We start from the raw sequence: 25,865 nt of genomic DNA, 5'->3' as shown, positions 1-25,865 counted from the left end.
AAGAGTAATCTTCATTAAAAAGGAATGGTAAATTTGTGTAGCATTTATAGATATACTACTAATGAAAACTATGAAAAGTTTCCTAAATTTAATTTTGTCTGTGTCCCCAGAATAGGTCATGGAAGAACGGATGCCATTTAGTTTGGACACAAAGCTACTGATGTGTTTGGGTTTGAAAAGTGTTCTTTTCATTGTTTGGGTTTTAACTTCCATCATAGATGGTTTAAGTTCACTTCTTTGAGCACTAAGTTCTTTTTTCTATAGCCCCTTGGTTCCTGAGAGATTTGTCCGTGAGGCTTTTATGAAGAAACCCTTTACCCTCCAGTGTAGAAATGTTTAATTTCATTTCTTTCCTAGTTATCAGTTCAGTGCCCGAGAAGTTATTTCTAAATAAATACCAGTTCAATCACTTCTCTTTATCTCTCAATACCTTATCTCATCCAAGTTTCTCTCTCTTCCCATATTACATAGCACACATGTATGTAACATACCTTTTACAGTATGCCATGAGTAATCATTAAGGTGATGGAAAAGCCTACTAGATCTACATACATTTATGTGTATATATACACACCTAACTCTGAGTACAGTCATTCCTTAATCATATCACAAAAACCTAACAATTAAGGAATCATTTTAAACGTATCTTTGCTATCCATTTTCCTCTTAAACACTTAGCAAACTGTTTTAATATGACTCACTACAAATGAGCAATATAGCCTTACATTGAGATATAGATACTGCAACACAGTTTAATCATTGCAAAGTAGGCAGCAATCACAATGGCATTTTCGTTTATTGAATCACTGTGGTTAAGGGCGGGAGCTACTATAAATACAGTGACATGCCCGTTTTCTTGATAAAACTTGAATGAAAATGAAAGATTTTAACGCCCATGATTTAAACACTCATGGCTCTCTGTAGAATAAGACACTTCCCATCAATGCTGCTTGACAACTTATATTTACTTTTTAAAGATCTATGATTGAAATATTGAAATATCCTGTATGAAAAAACAAAGTTGCCATGAATAACCATATTTTCCCCTCAAAATAAAGACAGGTAGATTGGCCCTAAGAAGTGAAAACAAATTCAAAAAATTATGTCGTCATAAGAAATGGTTGACGCCAAAATTTTCTTACGAATAACAGTGTGAACTTCTTGCTATCTTAAGAAATCTAAGTTGCCCAGAAACATCAGTCTGTCCCTCTAAACTTTGCAGGTCCCCAAGCACTGCGCAGTAATATGTGTACAGCCAGTGCCTTGACAATCATGCTAGGAATTGATTCATTTCCTTCCCTTGTAAATAAAATGTTCTTTTATCCTAAAGAACCTAGTGACAGCAGCATTTTAAAGTAAAGAGTTTAGGTCATAAACCGTTGTGTTCCTGCCCCCAAGTGAGATGAAGTCAGAAGTCTGACTTGAGACCATGACTCATGGCTTCTCTGTACAGCACCGAAAACACACAAGACTCAGAGTTTGCTATGCTAGGCACTTGGAAGAAATCAGACTGTCTCTTTCAGAGAGATCTTCTCTAAGAATCAGTCATGAAATAATCATATTTTTCGCAAGCCAGGATAAGGTTCTTTTAATTATATGATAACTCAATGTAATTATCTAATTAGGATTATAACAACAAAAGACATGAAATTACTGGGTTAGAATGAAATCAGAAAATGTGCCTTATTAAAGATGTGTTTTTATGTTTACCAAATGCTATAAAGACCTCACACTGCACAGATACTACTGAAGGAAAACAGAAGACACACAGCTGAATTGTGTGCTAAGTGAGAACACTGCTACCTCAACTGTCCCCTCTTTCATTTTGGAAAAGCTCAATAGGCAATTGGGCTTCGATATAACTTAAAACTGACATATAAATAGGTTTTGCTTCTCAAGTAAAATGTGTGTAACATAAATATAAAATTCTGCTAGAAAACCCGACTTCTTCAAAATGACAATCTCTGCAATTTTCATTCTCACATGGATGTAATTAAAGCAAGCTCTTCATCATGAGGAGAGGAACTTTGACTGCACACTGCTGATTCCACCATGAGCTGTGCCCGCAGAAAGGCTCAGCGGCTTCCATGATGAAGGTAGCCGTTCCGTGCTCTGCGGCTTGTTTTCTCTCTGTGGCCCCTCCTGTTCCCGCAGCTCTTCCTATCTGGACACACCTTAGGACGTGCATTGTCTAACATGTCTGTCTTCCAAAAGATGTGGGTATCTACCATTTCTCTTCCGAGAATCATGGACCAGGCAGGGTGGTGCCTGCTTCGAGTCTGAGGCAGCGGAATTATGACTTTGAGACTGGCTTGGCTAACTATTGCCAGTTCAGGTCCGGCATGGGAGTGGGATGCTGATTCACACAAGACTGATGAGAAAAACACACGCCAGAGTGTAAAGAACACGCCTCTGCTTCCTCACCCTTCTCAGGCTTCACCGGCACTGCAGGATCCCAGAGAACCAGCAAGTACCAAAGGACGCAGAGACCTGTTAAACTCTATCCAGATTTCACTCAGGTTTTGAATTTTTTTCTGCTACACCATTATTTTTTATAAACTATGTTAAGACATTTAGGCCCTTCGGGATCATATTCTAAGGGCGTTACCTTCTTCTCCCCAAGTCGTCTCCACCAAAGGTAAAAGGATGTGCATCCTTTACTCATCTCTGAGGGCAGTTGTGGAAAGGACACTTTGAATTCACGCTACGAACACGAACTAAAGTCAAACTCAAATTAGACTGTCTACTAAAGAAACTGGCAGACAAAATCAATCAGACTCCCAGGTCCGGTGGACACGTATCAATGAAGTGACAAGCCAACCTCTCCAATGATAACTTCCAGCGTATTCCTCAGTTATGGTAGCAGTAACACATAACTCTGGACGGGAACTAACACCTAAGAGACGGACAGACGCACGTGACTACTCGGGAGGCACAGCCTTTACCTGTCGTCGTCTTGGGAGAGGCTCCTTTGTAGGTCCTCTTTGCTCTGCTCTCTCTCCTCCCCTTGCTCAGGAGCATCTGGTGTCTTTGCCTCCTCTCCTGATTCTCTGCTCCTCTCCTTAGGGCATGCTTCTGACTTCTCCTTCCCTGTCTCATCCTCACTAACCACTTCCTCCTTTGCCTCTTGCTCCTTCTGAGCTGGCTCTTCTGGCTTAAGCCCTCCTTCCCCTCCCACGTCTCCTCCCTTTGGCCTTGGAACGGAAGGACAATGGAGAGCATGCAAAGAAACAAAAAGAGAAGACAGGCGTCAAGCACAATGTGAGTGACAGGAAACAGAGTGGAGACAATCGGGACTGAGGTGAGCCTGGCACGGCGAGCAACACCTGGTCTGACAGTTTGACAATTATGTTCAGGTGTGAGGGGACACGAGAAGCAGGCCGGTGCTTCCCGTCCCACTAGATATGAATCCCTAAGTCGAGACTGAAATATTAGCATAGTCTACATTTTCCTGAGATAATGAAGAATTTTTCCATGTACTTATAACACCGTCAAGAGGGTAGGAAAGCTTCCTATTACAAAAGCAATATTTTTCTCTTTAATTAATAGAATCTATTCAATCAGGAAAAAAAATACTCTCCAAGATAATTTATCTTCACAGTCATCAGAATGCTAAACTCACATCTTCAGTTAACTGCCATTTTAGTTTAATAAAAATCAAACAATTGCAATTTAGTTTTTAAGTTACAAACAAAAAGGAATTACTTCAAGTAATTTAAAACACAGAACTGTCATGGGTTCTATAAAAATTGACCAAGATAAAAAGAAAATAACGCATTCAGACTATCTTATTGCCTTTTTTTTTTTTTTTTTTTTTTTTTTTACAATATATATCAATGCTTTAGAAAAATACTCATGTTTATCCACAGAAATAAAGCCCTCAGAAACAAACAGAGCAGTTACTGCCCAAGTGCTCTTACCTGATTTTCCTGCTTCCTCTCGGCCGCTCTGATTGGACGGACATGTAGCTCGTGCTGCTGAAACGAGAAGCAGTACTAGTCCTTGAAACCGCAGATACGTCACTTACGTCACTGTCCGAGGATTTAGTGGAAACAGTATCTGCCCCTCTATGTGGATCCCATCCTGAGCGATACTGTTGACACAGATTGACAAAGGCGCAGAAGCCGTCAGTATTAGCACACAGAGCAGTCATTAGCGTGCTCCTACGTCAACACTTTAACTGTCCACGGAGCGTACCGCAATACCCCACTCAGTGCTCATAAAACCAAAGTAGACGGTAACCATCCTAAAACAGAAATGTACACGGAACCTTTGTGTTTAGCAAAGTCACGGCAGCATTTCACCACACCCACAGACCGCCATTAAAAGTTCCAAAGCAGCAATGGCCTTAGGGAAGAACATTTTGCTAAAACGTGGGAAATAAACATTTGGCTTATCAGGAAGCACAACTCTTGAATTTCTGATTAAGTTTTGAAAGAAAGAAAGCTGGTCAAGCTGTTTCTGCAGCTGGTCTATAAAGACCATCTCTAGCAGTCGTAAACTTTCTCTTAGTACACTGCACCTCACAAAAAAACCTAGAGATAATACAAAATCTAATTAATGAAAAACTAAGCCTTTTAAGAAAAACCAAGAGAAAAGAGAAATTTAATTTCTGAGCAGTTGCTGGAATTTTGATGAATCCTAGAAATATTAGAGAAAAAAAACCCCGTTATTATTTACAATAGCTCAATCTTCCTGGAATTGAAATAATTAGACGGTTAAGTGGCACAGCCAGGGTGCAAGGTGCTCAGATATTCTGGCAAATTGAAAACCAACATAAATATTTTATGTTAATGACCTATTCTCATAAAAAACACTTAATGTTAAAACTAATGGACACGATTTAATTTTATTACTGACAACAAAAAAAAAAAATCACTTGCCAAGAGTTGTCAACCTGGAATATTAAAAGAAAGGAAAAACAAGGAAGAAAGGAAGGAAGGAAGGAAGGAAGGAAGGAAGGAAGGAAGGAAGGAAGAGCCTGAAGCAAAGGAGACTCTCGCTAACTGAGCGAATACGGGAAGATTATTTAATCCTTAATATTACTCACAGGTAAAAATGACAAGAACAATTATACTGATCTTGCATAATTGTTTTGAAAATTAGAAAAAAACTGTGTTTTAGTATGTTATACTTAGTATAATGTAAAAAATATAGTTTATTACTGTGTCATTACTAGCTGGATTCTTTCTCTTAAATCACTCAATATAGCTGCTGCCACGTTAGAGTTACTGAGTAAGAGAGTCCCTGTAACATCTTCTTTTTCTTTATTATACACCTTATGCTGAAAAATAGTTTTAGTCTAGTTTTTCAGAATTTTCTAATCATAGGTGATGACAAAGCTTTAGAAAGCTTTTGAAAAGTAGGAATACTTTGTAAATCACTCACTATGCAGACTTGTTACTTAGTAAAAATCCATCAGAAATGGTGGTCCAACATAAATATTTGATAGATGCAAACATTTGGGCAACACAACAGCCCTAAGATTAAATACTTATATCCAATGACCTGTTCTGCTCCTTCTGGACCTTGCAATCTCTAGCTATATACACTTTTATTTAAAAAAACAAATGCTTCAAATAAATGTAAAACAAAAGAATTGTTTCTAAGATGCCATAAAACATTAATAATCAAATCCATTAATTTGGAAATTTATATAATTAAATTAGATGGCAAATGTTTTTTTAAATCCATCCTACCTTTTAATTTTAAATAGTGAAATATAATAACTATTAAAAACCTGCTGTTTCACTCTCTCAGAGTGGGGTGCACCTAGACCTTAAATCATTAGTAACTCAAGACCTAAGAATGCAGTCTTGTGGCAGTTCTTGTATTTAAAAATCTTTGTGTTTAACCTTTACACACCAAGAAAACTTTGACTATTTCCATGTTATGGTTTTTTTTTAGCATGTACTTTGTGCTCATTGTAACTAGGAAAATTTCAATGCACACTATCAAACCTTTAAAAAAAATCAAGTACTGACAAAAATCTATTCATATAGTTTTATGCAAAAAATGCGTTTAAAAATTTTAAAAATACATTTATCTGTTTTTTTTAAAATAAAGTTGTTTAAATAAAAAAACAACCTGCTGTCTCTTTCCCCAGGAAATGTCCACAGAAGAGAGAGTGATGATGTTGCTTAGCAGGAGCAAACTGCGCTCCTGTCACTGGTTCATCAGATTCTTTTTCAAATATTTTCATTTAAAAGAACCAGTTTATCTAGGTTACTGCATTACTTCAGTATGCACATTCAAGACTTTCTCTTATGTATTCACCTGCACATCTAAGTAATATATGTGTGAGTAATTTCAATAGATTATATTTTTTACCAAACTTATTTAAAGCACATTGAATTGAACTTGAGACAGACATGGAAAGCTTTCTTTTCACTCACATCTTCTAACAATATTCCAATTACAGAAATGTTTATTGTTCAACAAATACTGAAGTGTTCCTGGAGAACTTTCTCAGTTCTATAATTTATAATAAAAGAGATTATTTATTTTGAGATATTTTGTAATTAGACAGAGAAGTAGTCTAGCATTATATTTTATATTTGCTTTTGCTCATGAGACCATCATATATGAATTCAAACCAAAACTAAAAAGCTTTAAATGTAGTAGGAAACAGAGGCAGTCACACAATCATGAAGAGCCAAACTTCTTGAGTGAATCACTGGCCTCAATCCTAGCGTTTACTTTCTTATACCAATAGATACTTTGTCTCAGTTCTCAACTGTTTAGAAACATTAATAACAACAATGCCCGTGTTTAGAACAATATTTGACACACAGCAAGAATTTAAATGAGACAATAAGACAACATGTTTTAAATATTGCATTTGAAGCTGGGTGGTTCTAATTAAAGGATTGTTATGTCTTTAATCCCAGAATTAGGGAAGTGGAGTTTGGGGCCAGCCTGGTCTACAGAGTGAGTTTCAGGATACCCTGGGGTACACAGAGCAACCCTGAATTAGAAAAAATGTCTATATGTGTATTTATGCATGTATACATATTCTGTCATATTATCTGGGAAAAATGCTCAAGGTCAGGAAAGTGTCTTCTGCATCTTGTGTCTCTTAGCAGATAAAACAGGATGACTTGCAAATTCGAGGCCAGTTTAGGCTACAAAGAGAGATTCTGTCTAAAAGCCTAACAAGGACTCTCAGTAGTTTCTTAGACAATAGCAGATGTTAAAGTACAGTGCATAAAGCATAAGGTCAATAAATGGAAAGGAATGGAAAAGTATCGCTTGCATCAAGAACATAGCTACAAGCTGTAGTCTGATGACATTCTATTAGCTACTCAAGAGTGTACCATTCTGTTTAATTCCAAGCACCTAAGCATGTTTACCATAGGGATATATCTGTATCTTCAATCACAAATAGATATGAAACAAACATTGAAAAACTTAAAAAGTCAAAACAAAAAAAACATTTAAAATTATATTAGCTGTATATGTGTGTCCACAGGCACATGTGTGTGTGTGTGAGTATTTGTATGTGCATGTGCGTGTGTCTGTGCATGTGTGTATTTCATAATGCCCGAATGTAGGCTGCTGTGCAAAGAGGTCATCAACAGTCTTACCTAGCCATGACTCCTGTGAACTACAATAATGGTCTACTAGACAAGACATGATCTCTGGTGCTAATGTGGCATAATTTTTAGGACAGGAATCAATTGCTTTCAGATGGGATGTGAGGTTCACTCCACAGGAGGGAGGTCATGACTGGCAGCACTGTAAACTTAGGCAAGAGCTGGTGGCTGTGGAGATCAGGAGCCTTACTAGGAAACTTACTTTTTTGTTGTTGTTGTTGTTATGTTTTGATAAAGGAACATGATGTCAAACAGCCTTCCAAATACTCATTTATATCTGGGGAACAGCTGTTCTCAGCCTTGTGATGGGCAGAAGTTAATGTGGAAACTACTGGTCAAAGTACTGAGAATAAGTCTTAATGAAGTGTAACAGAGCATGAAAGTACAGTGTACTAAAACCTTATTTCAGCAGTGAAGTCTGGGCCCTAACTGCAACAACTGCATCACTTCTACAAGACTATTGAAGAGGGGATGGAAATATCAGATGCAGGAATACAAGATGTGTAGCAAAGAGTCATCTTCTGGACGTGACTCAACCATTTCACGAAAGGATTCACATTAGTTGTGACCCGTTTGATACCGGGACCTTCAAAGTCATCACACATGGTGGTGAGAATCATGAGGTTCTACTTATTCATGGGGATTCTTGGCAGTTAGTGGCTGCTGCGGAGACAGGGTGTAATTTTCCACCATGGAGCAACTACTGGTAAGTTGTTCATGCCCCAGTAAATAAAATTGTTTATGCTCATGTAAGCCACTTTAATAAAATTCAGTAGTTCACACACAAAAGGAAACCATAAAAATAAGGTTGGGAGGAGTTGCAAAGATGGGTTTCAGTGGGAAGGGGGCACTGGAGAAGGCAATGGAAGAAGAAAATGACTGAAATCCATTGTCTCCATGTATGAAGCTCTCAAAGAATATAACAATGAAAAATAAAAAGTGCATTCACAGAAAAAGGAAGGAAATAGTGTAAATATATTTAAAATAAAACAATCACATTTACATTTCAAACTCCCCAATAAAATACGACCCGATAGCATAATTCACACTGAAAAAGTTTAGTCTATTTTTAATTGAAAGCATGATAAACAAAAATTATTAACTGTAACAGTGACATAAAAGCAATTCAACTATTATTATATACCAAAATGAGGTATAACTGTTAATATGTAAATTGGGTTACTTAGAAAATAGTTGGTGTTGTCTTGGCACTATGCATTAAATAAGTTTTTAAATGATTGTCAGGTAGCATACAATTGGCAGGTAACAATGAATGGCCATTAGTCTACTAAGTGCAGTAAAAACATAAAGCTAATCATCTCAGCTAAAGACTGCCCTGATGGGAGATGACTAAAAAGACTGCAAAACTTCACAAGAAATTATCATTCTTCAGGATGTTCCAGACTCTTAGGAGTTCCTAAGAGGCCTGCAAAAGTTAATGTTTTTTTTCTGTGTATCTAAAATTAGTGAAAAGTCACTATGTCTGCAAAGGTCTATTGATAAGTTTTAAATCATTAAAATTTAAGATATAGTTGGTAAAAAAATGAATTTTAAAAATAAAAGGGGCATATTTTTCAGCATCCTCATTTGAAGTTTTTAAGCAAATTGAGCTATCTTTTTTCCTCTGCATTGAATCTACACTGGTACTCCAATATTTATACATGAGCTTCTCAGATAAAGAATTAAATGACTTTCCTGAAACAATGCTTGGCTTCAATTTAACAAATCTTAGATACTACTAACAAATACTAGATGCTGTAATTTGTTGTGCAAATGCCAGGTTAAGGAACTATTATAGGATGATGGGCAGAAAACAATCATCATCAGTAACAACAAAGTGAGTTCATGTATCAAGTAATATTTGGAAGAATCTTTAATTACATTTCGGGGGTATGGTGATTTGAATGATAATGGTTGTCATCAGCTTATAGGTTTGAATACTTGGTCTATAGTTGGTGGAACTGTTTGGGAAGGCTCAGGAGGTATAGTCTTGTTGGAGGAGGCATGGCACTGTGAGTTGGCTTTGAGGTTTCAAAGGCCCAGCCCATTCCCTCATAGTTTCTCTCTTATGCTTGTGAACCAGGAAGGAAACTCTCAGCTACTGCTCCAGCACCATGCCTGTGGCCTGTGCCTTATTCTCACCATTATGGCCACGGACTCACCCTCTGAACTGCCAGCACAAATAAACTCTTTCTCCAATCACTTGTCTTGTTTATGGCATCTTATCACAGAAATCAAACAGTAACTAAGTCAGGAAAGAAAAATCAATGTGTTGACTTAAAGATTAGGGAAGAAACAGGATTGACAACCTCTGGAAGAGCGAGGGAGGGAAAATGTTTGGGCAAGAATTCTGACATCAGTTAGGATGAACTGCAAAGAACAGAGAGGAAGCTGTGGTCAATTAAGGAGTGATGTGAGTAGGGGACACTATAATCTTTGCCACTGTGTTTTTATATTATATAGTTAAAAAAAGAGAGTCTTTAATAATAGACTAGACTGTCTCTTTCGATGGTCTTCAGTCAGTGTAGAACAAAACTAGTTATATGTCATTAGAGTTTACCTGTCTCTCCACTCGATATGTTATCTATCATTTTTTTTGCTGTTTCCCTCCTGCTTCCAACTATCTACTAGACTATAATTCAAAGATGACAGTCTATACACTCCATACAACCAACTGTTATAGATTATACTCCCCTGGAGGGAAACGTTTACTCATTTTAGTGTTCTGCAATCTAGATTCTTGCCTGCAAGTAGTAGTAAATCAACAAATACTCAAAATGTAAGTGAACAGAATAACTGGTATGGATGTTGACAGTAAGGAGAGTGTTCTCTTCCCCGGGAAGCATCAAATCAGAACGTGGGATTCTGCTGCGACAGTTCTGGAGTCAGTGAAGCCTTTCATTCCCATGGACAGTGTAGAGACTGGCGTTCTGGCAGATGATTACTAACCAGCTTTCTGGAAAGTAGAACTATAATTTAAAGACGTTGTTGTTTACTGTGGTATGAACGTTCCCACCATGGGCTTGGGTATACCTTAGTGGTAAACTTGGTTAGCATGCGTGAAGCTCAGGGTTCAATCCTTGCTACCTTAAAATAAAATAAAATGGAATAAAAACAAACAAAACAGAGAAAATTGTGGCCTATTTAATTAATCATGTGGTCAATGTATGCAGATTTGGACAGGCCAGTGGGGATCAAGATTAGAAATATGGGCACTGTTGGCAGGACCGACCAAGAATCCTAGGAGACAAGTAAAGGGCAAACTACATCTATAACCTACTGATACAAGGAAATCTTTGGAGCATAACTGGCAACAGCATCATGAGGTAAAAACCAATCAAAGAGGTACGTAGGCCAGTACTGACTCATGAACCCGGCTGCAATTACTTGAGTAAATTATTTTTTTTCCTGTAAGACTTGTAAAGGATATGATGTTACCAGTAGGTAACACTGGCTGCTAAAGGCCGGCTCTGTGGGAACTCAGTATTCTATTCAGTCAGCTCATGAATGGTTGCAGAATATCTTTTACTTATTTCCATTAATTCCCCTAAATTTCCAGAAGTAAGACCTATGCCAGTTTCTTACAGGAAGTGCCAGGCTTAAAGAACTGAGCTTGCTGTAAAGCTCATGTTTCTGCATTAATACAGGGATTTACTAACCCAACCCACTGCATTTCTGCACTGATGACAACTGTTCTACAAACAACATGATACTGTTTTCAAGTCAGTGACTTCTTCCTCTCCTTCGCTTCCTGACACACTCTGGGGACAGTATATCAGATAGCATCATTTGTGGTTTCTCCCCTACGTCCTCACACTGTCTCTCCTCCATGTTGTTTTTTCCTCGGTTTACTTTCCTTATGATTATTTGATACATTTGTCTAAAGTTTCCATCTAAGTGCTCTTCTTTTTATTATACACAGTATTCCAGGAATGTTCTAATTCACTGTTTACTGGTTGATGGCCACAGGACTAGCAGATCTTTATCCTGTGTCCTGACCACTTCTGAAACCCATTTGTGCACACTAATAGGATATCACTCACTGTGGCATTTACATTAATATGACCAAAGGCAAGTTTATTCATTTTCTTCAAAACAGCCCTTTCTGATTCTCTCACATTCTTTGTGATAGCTAATAGGCACAAAAACCAAATAGGTTTCAGAAAAGGTGGTGTGTGGATTCCCCCACTTTAATCATTAAGTAATATTGGTTACTGATTTAGGAGACACCAGTATCACCTCAATATTTAGCCCTTGGGAGTAATGAATAGGTTCACAGCCTTTGTGTGAGTAACTAATGGCTGTTTACTTGTATCAATTACTGTGGAATGCACATCTCACGTGCTTCCTCTCTTCCCTTCTTTAAGGAACCAATAGCCTTACTTTGGTAGTCCATTGACCAGCAAAGCAAAAGATTCCTTACAGTGTAAGAACTAGACTAGTGTGGCCACAAATGCTCGAGCAGGAATCTAGAGTTCTGACTATATGGGCCCACTCTGCTGGGATGGTTGTTGAAATTTCCTTCTCTGGGTGAACATCCTTAGAACCCACAGTTGCAGCAGGCATTCTGTGACCGAAAAGCTCTCTCTAAGAATGGAGCAGAAAGAACACTTGAGTGGTAATTCCAGCCTTGGCTTGCAGTTTCGGTTTGTACTTCGTGTTAAGTGACAAAGGACACTACTTTTGCCTTCTGTTGCAGCTGAGAGCAAATCCAACTAATTGTGCTGGTTTCCTTTTGCCAACATTACACCAGTTGGAGTCATTTTAGAAGATGGAACCTCAGTTAAAAAACAGCCCCAACCCCACTGGCCTGTGGCTAGGCCTGTAGTGCATCTTGTTGACTGGGGATTGATGTAGGAGGACCCAGCAAACTGCAGGTGGTACAAACCCTCTGGAAATGTCCCTGGGTGCTATATATATGTATAAAAAAGCAGGCTGAGCCAGCCACAAGAGCAATCAATATGCATGGGCCCCAAATCCGTTCCTTCCTCCAGACTCTTGCCCTGCCTTTCCGTAGTGATGGAGGGCTTGAGGGCTGTCTTAACAAACCCTTTCCTCTCCAAGCCATGTTTGCTCATGGTGGTCATTATAATCTAGCAATAGAAGCCATAACTAAGGTTCAGATAGACAACTCTCTCTATTGTCTTTCCGAACACTTTTTTTTTCTAATCTCATGTCATAAAGACATACTCTATAAACTATATTAATGAAAATAAATATGTAGTCATATAATTTTAATTATAACTATTTTTCGTGTAATAGTTCATGGCTACTTCAAGTTGCCATGTAACCTTAAGAAAGTTCTCTAATTTCTTTGAGTCTAGATCAAAGCAACAGAGATAGTACCTTCCTCATGGGTCAATTTGAGCTTCAAATGGAACAAAAATACTTGACTCAATAGATATTTATTGTGATATTAGTTAGCCATAGTTTTTGAGGACACGAGAGTATTGCCTATCATTAAACTCTCCCCTTAAATATTTTGACCTAAAAACCTTGGAACTAGCTATAGACCTTATTTATAAAGTACTTTCTAATCTCATCTCTCATGAATGAAAGAAACCAATAAACCTGACCTGTTAGTTTATATTGTCATTATAAAAATTGTTAACTATAATTAGTTATATTTGATTTGAAAAAATGTTTCAAATCAAGAAAAATAACAGCCTTTGATTATAAGTAATTATATATATATATATATATATATATATATATATATATATATATATATATATATATGGCTAATAAATGGATCTTTCTTTTAAATATTGGTACCTTAGAAGGTACTACAGAGACCAAGATACTGGGAGAGTTAAGGTTAAATAGTAACATGAAAACCACAAGACATTAAGAAACCTGAAGTGGCCCAGAATCCCTTTGAACAGGGCATTTAGGCATACGGCTGGTTGGTGACTTTGGTCCACAATCCTTTAACTTTTGTATAAAAGGAAAGAGGAGTGTCTGCTAGGTCTCCACAGAGACCATTTGGCTGGGACAGCAGTCAAGTCTGCTTGGGTTATAGAGGCAACTTCTAACCAGAACCCTTCAACTCTAAGTCTCATCAGTGGCTTGAACATTTTAAATGCACACATTGCTCATAATAGTGACTGCCTTAAACACTGTAAGTTTTAGAAAAATTTAGAAAAGTTATATAGAAGAATGCAAGAATACAGGTATTAATATCCTTAAAAATATGTGCTAAAATACTATAAAAAGTTAAAATCACATATAATTTAAGAAATGTACATAAGCATAAAGTAAAATGACTAACTTGTTAATAGTAAGACAAAGTTTTTCATAATCAGATCCAACTAATTTTCCATTATTTTATCCTAAATAAAATCTACCGGATTTATATATATTTCCACCTTATATACTACTCACTGGCTGTTCTTCAGTGTCTTCTATGTTCAGGAGCTTCTTAACCATAAGTTGTTCTTGCACCTGACATGTCCTTTTCTTTACGCAGTACAAGTATGTTAACAAGACTCCAAGTCAACGACTGCTTTGGCTCTCCTGAGTGGCTTTGTTAAACCACGTGGCCCATGTATTTCACATGGGCTTTGGTATGAGCATTAATTCTGTGTGTCCATTCCATGCTTGGCTCGTGGAATGCCGGCTACAAAGGTTTTACGTCCTTACTCCCTCTCTTCCCTCCACTGTCTTCCATGCCACACTGTGTCCATCTGTCCTCCCCTCCCTCCTGCCCTTCACTGTTTTAAGTTGCTACTTTTCTGCTGAGCCTTTTCTTTCATGCTGCAGCGCACACGCTAGCTGCGGGAACATTGCAGGTATGCAGCTCTGATTTGTAGGTGAGAAGGAGATCCTACACAATGAGGTAGCAAATGTGTCCCCATGTGCAAGAAAGGATCAGAGAACTGTGATCTCTGATCACATTAAGAAGCAGAGGAAAGTAGCTGGCACTGAAATGCACTGTTGTCTTTCATTGCTCTCAGTAAGAACAACACAGTGTTTGCAGGCTGAAGGACTCAGAGAGAACAGCATCCTGTGTCCTCGTGGGCTCAGTGAGAAAACTGACCAGGACCATTCTGGTTAGAGTAATGTTTTTCTGTTTCTCTTCAGTTGATGTATTTATAACATAATATCACTTTTAGGGACACTAAGAAAATAAAGTGGAATTAATTACAGTTTAAAGTATTAGGGTGATATGTTGTTTAGAATAAAGATTTTCTTTCTTTTCCTTATTCAGAAAAGAATTTATGTGGAAGGATGCGAATAATCAGAATACAATGACAGTACCAAAATAACTTGACTTACAAGTGCAATAAGTAATTTAAAGAAACTAAAGACTTAAAATAACCAAGGGGTGGAGCTGTAAGAAAGGTGTTTGCACACTACTGAAGCCAGTGTGTGCGTGCAAAGTCAAGAAGGTCTGAGGACATTTTGCAAAGATCAGTTCTCCTTTCTAGCATGTGGATTTCTGGGATAAAAATCAGGTCCTCGATCTCGGTGGCAAATGCCCTTAACTGCTCAACCATCTTACTAAGCGGAAATCACTTCCTCATAATTCATGTGATTTGTGGGTGGGAAAAATGGCATGGATCTTAAGAAGCAAAACTTTCTATTATGTCTGTGCCCTGGAGAATTTCGCTCTGCTCCTATTCCTAGTCATGAAAAAACCCTGAAACACTTCATTATAAAGCCAAAATACTTTTGTATTGAGCTAATGGTTTCAGCCAATACAGTGAAATGAGGTTTAATTTAAGGTTCTTAAAAATTATTCCTAGCTCACAGGTTCTGATAGTAACTTCTGGGTCTAATGTGTCAGGCCTAGTGCTACAATAATCACCCACAGCATTTATAATCTTACATTTTCTCACAATACTGTCACCTGCCAGAAGTTTCATTCTTTTGTTTGAGACAGATCCTAAGATTTCATTACACTATTTCCAAGCTCACATATATTTTAAAATCTAAAAAGGCTAATGAAATAGAAATAATCAGATTTCCAAGTGTTTAGAAAAACATTAGCAGACTTTGGCCTAATACATATAAAAATTAGTTTCTTCTAGTCACAAGGCCTTTAAATAACAAATCAAATCTATAGGTATATTTAAAGTGTAGTCACATTAATTTGAAATTACATGTAGATGATTCCACAGTAACCTAGATGAATGACTGACTAGAGGTTCAAGTTTATTAAAACTTACCCACAAATTATTATATGTAGAAATAATTACTAAATATTATACATGTAATTATTATCTCTAGATCATATTATAGTACAAGTATCAAAATTATGTAGGCTTAAGGATTTCTGGGAATACTTTAAATAAAATTAAATAAATAAAATCTATGGATTTTAAGGAAAAATACAGTTTTAAACTTAATTTTAGAGACTAGGCCATGAGGTGAAATGATGTGTTCACTTTTAGAAAGTCAAGTGTTAACTCATGGCCTTTGTATGGCTGTCTCCAAAGTCGTAAATGTATGTGTAACGCTGCAGAGATTAGAAGACACACTCAACTTTCAGTTCAGAGTGGTAGGTACTGTAAAGAATGTTAATGCTCTTGCTGTCTTGCTCTCTCAAGAGGCCTCTTGCTCTCTCTTGCTCTCCCCCTTTGTCCCCCCTCTCCTCTCCACCCCCCCCCCCGTGCTCATGGCTGGCCTCTACTCTGCTTCTGTATTCCTCTCTCTCTCTCTCTCTCTCTCTCTCTCTCTCTCTCTCTCTCTCTCTCTCTCTCTCTCTCTCTCTCTCTCTCTCTCTCTCTGCCTTTACTACCCTCTTAACTCCCCTCCCCATGCCCTGAATAAACTCTATACTATATGCGGGAATCAAAATCAGAACCCTATACGACCTTCTAGCACTCCTCCTGTCACTAACTCTGACTGAAACCCAACAACCATGTGCTTTTGTTTTTAAATCTTAGAGAATGACATGCCTATTCTCTTTCCTGGAGATCTTATCTTACCCTTATTCTGATACGACATGCTAAAATAGTCACTAATTTAAAAAACTTTCCCAAAGCATGCCTGTAGCTTATTTTAGCTTGATAAAAGTCTTCCTTCAGCATCTGACAGGAGCAGATGTGGGGACACACAGCCAAACACTAGGCAGGGCCCGGGGAAGCCCTTGGAAGAAGAGATTACAGGAGCCAGAGGGGCCGGGGATGGGAGAACACAGCCCACAGAATCACATACGCAGAGTTTCTAGGGGCTCACACAGACTGAAGTGAGTATCAAGCACCCTGTATGGGTGTGAGCTACACCTTCTAGTTGCTTGATATGAGGGTCTGTGCCTAGTGTTATTGTAACTTCTTGTACCATGTTTGGTTGCTAGCCCTCAGAGGTCTGCTCCTTTATTGGAGGGAAACAGAAGGGCAGTAGGTCTGGGGTTCTGGAGGGAAGATGCAGTCAGGTGTAATGTGTGAGAGAAGAAGAAATAGTTTAGCTTGCCTTCAATATCCACATCCATGTTCATTCATAAAAACAAAGACCCCCATCTCAAAAGTGCACATTTTCATAGGAAAGACAAGAAACAGGAGCTAAGCAGTCTGAAGGACAAAACACAGGTAACCAGTATCTCAGTGCGTGACTGGCTCAGAGGGCTTCCATGTTCTCAGGGGTTGTCTTTAACAATGTTCCTGTGTGTGGTATTTTGTAATTGCTTGGTAGTTTCATGTACCTACGTAATCAATGCTAGTCACCGCCACCCTATGCCTGTCACTCATCCTGCCACCGTCCTTCTTCCCAAGCTGTCCCTCCTTCCTTCATGTCTCTCCTGCATGTGACCCGCTGAGTCTACTTCGAGTTTCTTTGCCTATTCAATAGAGCAAGGGCATCTTACTTACCAATGCTCAAGAGGATGGCAGCCCTCCTCGCCCAGCCTTCAACTGATAACAATGCCTCCGAAAGTGGTAGGTCTCATGAGTACCTTGCCCATCCATGAAAACGTTAGGAAGCCCATTCTTGTGGGTTGAGGTTTGTTGTGTTGCTGTGTACTGTAATGCCAATTGCCTGCTCCCGAGACCCAGTTGCCCCGCCCAAGCGATGCTATGTGTTTCCTGATTGGTAAATACAGGAGACAACTGCCAATAGCTCACAAAAGAGACATAGGCGGGGTTTAGGATTCCTGGGCTTGAGGTCTGAGGAGGAGAAGCAGGAGAGGAAGAAGAAAGGAGGAGGAAGATAAAGTCACCATGAGCTAGGAGTCAAGAAACTTGGCCTTGAGGGCTGGCCAATAGGAGTTAAGGGCAGCCCAGATGAAGCGTAGTAATAACTCAGGGTTATTGATAGGAAATAGGCTTAATAGCATAGAGGGTAGGTGCAGACTGGGATTAAGGCTTTCTACAAACGGCTGCAAGAGCATTTCATGCCCTCAGTGTGTGCATCAGCAATGTTCGATCTTACTACACTGCATGGAGTGATGCTGCTTGACTCGCTGCATTCCCTCTTCATTTTTCATGCAGCTCCTGACTACATGAAGGAAGACCCCTTTCCGCTCTGGGGCTCACATGAGTTGTCAGCAAACATCCGTTCAGTCGGGTTGGGAAAACAAAGGAAGCACCGCAGAGTAACCAACACTCTTGTTTTCTGTAGGTAAATAAAACCATTTCCTCCCCCCCCCCCTGCTCTCAGGCAATGCAGGTACAAACTGTGCTCTTACTAACGGAAACTGATGTCCACAGGCTGACCCTTCTACCTGCAGGTAGCTAGATAAAATTTCATTTAAAACCCTTTCTTTGTCAGTTTTTAGAAACATTATATTTACTAAAAAAAAAAAAGAACTTGCAACTTGGTTGACATTTTATATTGTGCTACAAAATGTAGGCTGCTGTTTCAGTTATTTCAAACAACTTATTCACAATGAAATATTCTCTTGATACATCCTTCCTCTAATTGTGACTATACGACTGGAGGTAGAAATCAATAAATAATGAGATAGAATAAGTCTTTGCCTTTATGTCAGACTCAAACTCAGACTCAGAGAATCATACCTGAGTGTGATTTTAGGGCTAAAGAAAAGTAAATTGAACTTTGAAGAAGAAATTCAGAATATTTTCTAAGTGTTTGAAAGTACAGCTAAGAAAACAGGCAGAAAAAGAAAGACAAATAAAAAAATCAACTAATATGTTCAAAACTGGCCTTCAGATTATCGCTCACATTGTCCTAAAACATGCCTTTCATCCTTTCATACTGTGTTCAAGTGTTAATCTGTTTTATATGTACTGTGTGTGTGTACCTGCACACGCATACACATTTGTGTGCACATTACCTTCCTATGAAGGTGCCTTAAAGGGTCCTTGGCCTTCCTAGAACTGCAGTGGTTGCAAACCACTATGTGGATGCTGGGAAACAAACTCAGGTCTTCAAACACATGTTCCTGGCCTATGAGCCATTTCTCCAGCCCCTCAAATGTTAATTCTGTTAATTTAAATGATCATTAGCTAATTTGTAGAGATCTGCTGTGATCTGAACTGAATTGCTTCCAAATGTACTTGGTCAAGCCAGTGTCTCACATACTTTAAGGAGGTGACTAAAATAAAAGGAGATTATTTGCCTGAGCCCTGACCCATGGGACTGATGCCTTATATAAACAAGTGATCAGGACATAGCACAAAGGAAGATAATGGGCAGCACTGACATTTCAAGGACATTTCAAGGAGGGGCCTCAGAAGGAACCAACACTGTGAGCCTTCATTTTGAATCTAGCAATTCAAACCTGAAGAAATGCACATCCAGAGCTTAAGCACCCCAAACTACAGTGCTTACATACTAAATATATACAACATGTAAAGAAAAAGAACATTGAAGATAAAAGTTTTCTGAAGAATAGCGAAGATTAATTACATATTAAAAATAGAGTGTCCGATATTTCATTACAATTCTTTTCTGTGGATCCTATATCTAGATTCCTATGAAATGCAGTGATGACCAGTAGCTACTTCCACCCACATCAAGTACATAGATTCGCGAGCTCAGCTTTATGTTTCATGTATGTGCATGAGCATATGTGTGCTGATATACATGTCTAGCTAACTACCCCGAACATAATGTTTAAAATAAAACTGAAGGATATTCAGCTCACTTCAGAACATGAAAAGAAAGACAGAAATTTGACCAGACTGGGAAAATACAAGAACATTCAAATATGTTTTTAGGTTTTTTAAAAACCATAACTTTTCAAAATATTTTCTAATTTCTTACTTTTAGGATTGCCTTAAAGGTAATTAATATAATATCTATCTTTACCGGACTGCTCAAGGCCACAAACTAAACCTGAATCTGAGGCGTTAATGGACATAGCAATCTTCTCTTTCTTTCTCTATCACCACCGTAAGTGTCGTATGTGGTTAGCTGATACTGATGATCATAGTCACATTCTGACAGTTTCTATGTTCACACAGCATTGGGAAAATATTCTGAGCACCATAAGTAGCTCACTTAAGGCTTTGCAGAAGGATAGAGGGAGACAATGTAGTTTGAATTCTATTGTTAATTTTAGCACAGCTCAGTAACCAACAGCAGAGACGAGGCAATTGTCACTGTGCACGTAGGACCTGCAGAAACTTCCTCTGCTTGGCCAACTGTGGACTCGCAGCATCCAGGACTCTGCACCCAGGCTTTCCTGGCAGGAAGAGCTCTTCCCAGTGGGGCAACTTGTCTTTTCTACCTCCCTATGGTCCCAAAGCAGTTCTACTGGTTTCTGGAAATGTGATGGGCTTTTGTTATAGATTCTGTTCAATGCAAAGTTTTACGAAAATGAATATAATAATAGAAAAAAAAACTGACAAAGGCAAATACCAGTTTCCAGAAAAGGTGTGTCGCAATGAAGAAACTGAGGTATGGTCTTTTGTTGAATTCAGGCTGAACTAAGCCCAATGCAAACTGTAAAACTGTGAATCCTACTTGTACTACTGAAACCATAGACTGTCTATTAAAAGGGGAAGAAATTCAGTGCTTCCTCTGGGACATCACAGTGGGACTCTGAGGGCCTAAACGCAGAGGTATTCTGAGGTCGCTATGATCCCTGTCTTGGGATCTGGAGAACTGATGTTTCAGAAATAAAGCCTGGCTCAGTCTCACTGGACTGCTGACTGTGTAATGCCAGCAACTCAAACATCCTGCTTAAAAAACAAATTGTCCCCAGCATTTTAATGCAGTCACTGTTCACTCATACATAAATTTATTGTCCCATTTCTAAATCATAGTTGAAATTCATCTACATTTTAAATATTGCTTTATATATAAATTTAACTTATCAACTTGCAGATTTTTTTTATGATATGATTAACAAGTATTTAAAAATTCAGTGGAACTAGACCAAAAGCTGTCCCCCTGAGAGGCTCTGGTAGAGCTTGACAAATCCAGAAGTGGATGCTCACAGCCAACCATCAGAGTAAGCACAGAGTCCGCAATGGAGAAGCTAGGGCAAGGAGTTAAGGAGCTGAAGGGGTTTGCAACTCTACAGGAAGAACAACAATATTAACCAACCAGACTCCCCACAGCTCCCAGGGATTAAACCACCAACCACAGAGCACACATGGAGGGAGCTGGATATGTAGCAGAGGATGGTATTTTCTGGCATCAGTGGGAGGGAAAGCCCTTGGCCCTGTGGAGGCTCGATGCCCCAAAGTAGAGGAATGCTAGGACACTGAGGTGGGAGGGGTTGGGTGGGTGAGCACCCTAATAGAGGCAGGGGGTGGGGGAGTGGATAGGGAGTTTAACTGGGAAGAGTGATACCATTTGAAATGCAAATAATCAACAAAAGAAAAAAGTGTCTACTGTTAATTATAGGGGCGTTACATATATGTAATGTCAACATTGACGCTATAGGTTCTTTATTTTTTTAAAAAGATTTATTTATTCTTTTATGCACATGAGAACACTGTGGCTGTCTTCAGACACACCAGAAGAGGGCATCAGATCTCATTACAGATGGTTGTGAGCCATCATGTAGTTGCTGGGATTTGAACTCAGGACCTCTGGAAGAGTAGTCAGTGATATAACCACTGAGCCATCTCTCCAGCCTGATAGTATAGGTTTGTATTTTAATAATTGGCTTATAAATAATCATTTTATTGTTTTATTTTTATACTTTGCATGTCATTTTCAAGGCTTATAAGTTCTCACCCTTTATATTGTATATATATCATCCCACTGCACTAAGAAACCCCACCACTCTAGGAACAGAGGATGGAGAAACTGAGGAGAAAGGACCAAATCACCCCAGGGACACCTGCATGGCTCCACACTGCACGTGAGAATCCCGCCACTGGGGTGATGGTTAAACACCCACAAGTGGTCGCTACTAGCCAGCTCCAAAAGTTACCCCCGCTGACGTCCCATTGTCCATGTTCTGAAAAGTCATTACACAGGCAAGCACTGAATACGCTTTCTTTGTTGAGAAGACCATTAGCTGTGATAAGAGATAATGGTTAATTGTGATAATCTACATGCAAAGACAGCCTGTCTGGAACTGTCTGAAATAGTTATATAGCCTATGATTCTATGAAGTTTAGTTTTATTCTGTACTTAAGACTGAGTACTTATCTATACTGGTGTCCATCTTTTATTTAAGTTGATTTAATTGAAATAGGTAACTCTTGTGTTTATGAGATGCAAACTAGAAATAAGGAAAACAAGCAACAAGATGTCAGCAGTATTTGGAAGCCAGCACACACACTGAATGCAGAAAAACCCTTTCCTGTCTTTTCTGTCATTATTTCTGCTTCTACATCACTGCGTTGAATTAGATTAACAGAATAGCATATTGCATTGTAGGTTAAAATAACTATAGGTTTTTGGTATGCATTTGAAAGTATCTCAACAGTTTATGAATTATATTGCCTTTTAATTGTGTGTAGACAAATCAGAAACTTGCAGTAAAGGTGCTATAACAGGAGACAGCACAGAAATGATTTTGGATATAAATTTCCTTAAAAAAAGGACATTAATGCAGAGAAATGATCTTTGAGGTCCATTGTAAATTCTGTGCTAATGAGTATGTTATTATATGTTAAATAGTAAAAAAAAACCTTTATATTGTTTTAAAAATGATACAAAATGAAACATATAGCTAATTCAAAACTAAAATTTTGTGTTTAAATATATAATTATTCATGCTATTTGATATTTAATTATGAATGATTATGCTACCTTATCATATAAATCACAGGTCACTATAGGTGTGCTGCTAAGTTTCACACACAAATGACACATTCCTAAATCAGTGAGAAAAACCTTGATTTTGGAGAAGAAGAATAAGGTAATCAATAAATCACTGCCAAGAATGGAAGGATGAATTACATTCACAATGAGAGAATCTCAGAGCACGAAACTTGGATTCTCTCTGAGGGAATTCTCTGAGGAAAAAAACGTGAGAAAAATCTTTGATTAACTAGACAGGTACATATTCTTTATATTCTTGCTACAAATACTTTCTTCTTCCATTTCTGAGCACACTTGTCTAATATTTAATATGACTCAACACAGACAGAGCTCTGCAACGCCACCATCGCCTCCAAGATTAGAGCTGACGTGCAGCATGTGCTTTCGAAGGCTGACACTTGGAGTCACATGTCAGTTGTCTCAAACCTGGAAAACTGGATTAGCTGTGACAGTTTCTATAACTCACTGGATGGTGACACTCATGTCCCCAACCTTGCAATGCTTTGTAATACTTCTCACCTGGCTTCTTTATATTGGAACCATACATAAGCTATTTTCTATTTTATAAGCTATCCCTTAATCTTTCTTTATTTTATAATAGTGGGTAACCTAATGTTTTATAGTTTAGAACAGGAAATTATTCAATCTTTATTTCTAACAGTAGATAACTCTACTTTCTATAGTTTGCCACAGGCTACCAATATGAGAGTCAAAAATCTAACTTTCTATGTTTTATAACAATTGATTACCTAACATTCACACTTTATAGCAGTTCCTTAAAAAAACACTTAATTTATTACCTGTAATGTTGTTTTATAATAACATTCTACATTTGTTGACTTCTTAGCCAATCTGTGCAAATTTTGTCTGCTGGATCTGAAATTCGAAGGCCTTAAAGAATGGGGTAGACTACAGCCAGATGCTGTAGACAACTTCACTTTGGTTTCAGTGTACTCTTTTTTAAAATTATTATTATTATCATTATCATTATTATTATATTTTCTCTTTACTTACATTTCAAATGTTATTCCCTTTCCTGGTTTCCCCTCTGGAATCCCCCTATCCCATCCCCCTCCCCGGGCTCTAAGAGACTGTTCCCCCACTCTCCCACTCCCTCCTACCTCCCAGCCCTGGCATTTCCCTACATTGGGGTATTAAACCTTCACAGGGCCAGGGCCTCTCCTCTCACTGATGCCTGACAAGGCCATCCTCTGCTACACATGTGGCTGGAGCCATGGGTCCCTACATGTGTGCTCTTTGGTTGGTGGTTTATTCTTTGTGAACTCTGGGGGGTCTGGTTGGTTGATATTGCTGTTTTTCCTGTGGGGTTTATAACAGTTCCTTTATCAGATAATTTTTGGGGAAATTGGATATAATATATTAAAACATATAACTCAGTGGTTTTCTTAAGTGGCATTTAATGAAAACCAAAATGAATAGACTAGAGGTATAATGCCTCTTGTTAAAAAGAAGACATAATTCTTAAAATTTCTTTCAACTTAAGAAGCAATTAATATGGGAGCTAAAAATAACACAATCTTCATTGAAAAACAAAACACCCTGAAATTTGTATTTGACCTAGACCATTAAGCAAAGACAGTTCTACATAAAAAATAAGCTCAGTTGTTTCTTCGTGACTGGATTACATTTTGGAGGAAGCTGAGCATAAAGTCCTAGCAGGAGAAAAGGAATGCTATGATTGTTGTTAAACACTGGTAAATTAGCCAAACTCTCAAGATAAAGAATCCAATTTTTAATATTATTCATGTCTAGCTTCTAGCCAACTCTTTCCATAGAAACCTGAATTTCAGAATCACTTCTCTTTAGGGCAAGAATTTTAAGATGTTAGTGCACAGCAGAAGCACCTGATGGGGATCTCGGGGGTGGAGAATGCTGAGGATTGTGTATAAAATGTGCCCATGACTTTCAGTGTCTCTACTCTGAAATTGCGAGTTATCTCGCTCAGTGTAATTAGTTTTTATCAGCACTTCAGCTTTCTTCAAACCTAACAGTGTCAAAGGTTCTAAAAATTTGCGGTCCTCAGACATTCATTTACTAAAGAGCAGTGTAGACTTCAAACGTGTGCTTTGGGAAAAAAAAATTCTTAGCTACAGGATTCTTTTGCTCCAAGACCCTGAAAGAAACTTGTGATGTGTTTTAAATAAGAACCATATCTACTGCTTCTGGAGGGCTACTAATTAATTGTTTATAGTTTCAAACATAAGGCCTCTCTGTGTAGCTCTGGCTATTCTAGGACTCATTTTGCAGAGCAGGGTGGCCAGAAATTCACATAGATGGGCCTGCCTCTGCCTCCTGAAAGTCATTATGGGAATGACGTCACTCATCCGCCGGCCTGAGCTTGCTTCCTCCTGCTGTGCTGAGGCTTGCCTCCTTGACTGTTTTCCTGACCTGGCTGTTTAGAGCTGGTGCTGACACTTGCTCCCAGGCACACCACACTCTAGGAATGCCCTGTCCCTCAGTTAAGCCCATCCCACCCTGGCTGCTTCTCAGTGTCCCCTTACACATCTTGCTCATAGTCTTTGCCTTGGAAGCTACCCTTTCCCTTACTTTATCCTGGCTTATGTCTCTATGATAATATTACCGAGACTATGACTTGCAAAAATCATATTACACAGGGTACCCATGTTATACAACAAAATGATCCCCAGAATGACTTTAAAAGTGTAAAGCCCCTAAAGATTAAGACAAATAAAATAACACTCTTAATTTCCTACCTGCCTACACCTCTTATGTCAACTTATATCAAGAAAATAATTTGAAAATATGCTTGTTAAAATACCATTTGAACTAACAAAACCTTATAAGCATATGTTTGCTCCAATAAGTCAATAAAAGCAGATTCAATTAAATAACAAAATAGGAAACATAAAGTTGAAAAAGATGTATTAGAAAACAGGATGACAATGGAAGAATTCTCTAAACACTTTTGAAGGGATACAAATTTTATATAACGAAACAAAACTAAAAGCTTTGGTCTTTGGACTATTAACTTTCTATGTGATATAATACTGTGTTTCTAACAAGGAGAAGTAAATCCCTAAGAGCCGGCACACAAACACATCATACACTGTAGAATTTGATATCACTGGGCCATGGCATTATATGTTTGTGTCTGAC

The 25,865-nt window shown here is 38.3% G+C and overlaps 1 protein-coding gene across 25 annotated transcripts in view; it reads right to left on the bottom strand.

Moving 5' to 3' along the window:
• The window catches only part of RIMS2 (regulating synaptic membrane exocytosis 2), a gene marked incomplete at both ends in the record, with an annotated part of 425,123 nt that overhangs the window by 90,440 nt on the left and 308,818 nt on the right, over positions 1-25,865 (bottom strand). For 6 of the 25 annotated variants that reach the window (XM_080909325.1, XM_080909328.1, XM_080909324.1 and 3 more), the window contains one exon: positions 3,921-4,093. The exons of 17 other annotated variants lie outside the window; for them this stretch is intronic. In XM_080909325.1, coding sequence (XP_080765451.1) covers positions 3,921-4,093 — 173 coding nt within the window. Of the gene's footprint in view, positions 1-2,945; positions 3,195-3,920; positions 4,094-25,865 lie in introns of all 25 variants that reach the window. 2 more of the 25 variants (XM_080909305.1, XM_080909316.1) reach the window with 1 other exon arrangement.

The sequence above is a fragment of the Micromys minutus genome, assembly GCF_963924665.1.
Source record: "Micromys minutus genome assembly, chromosome: 33".
Lineage (NCBI taxonomy): Eukaryota > Metazoa > Chordata > Mammalia > Rodentia > Muridae > Micromys > Micromys minutus.
This window is presented reverse-complemented; position numbering and strand designations above follow the sequence as displayed.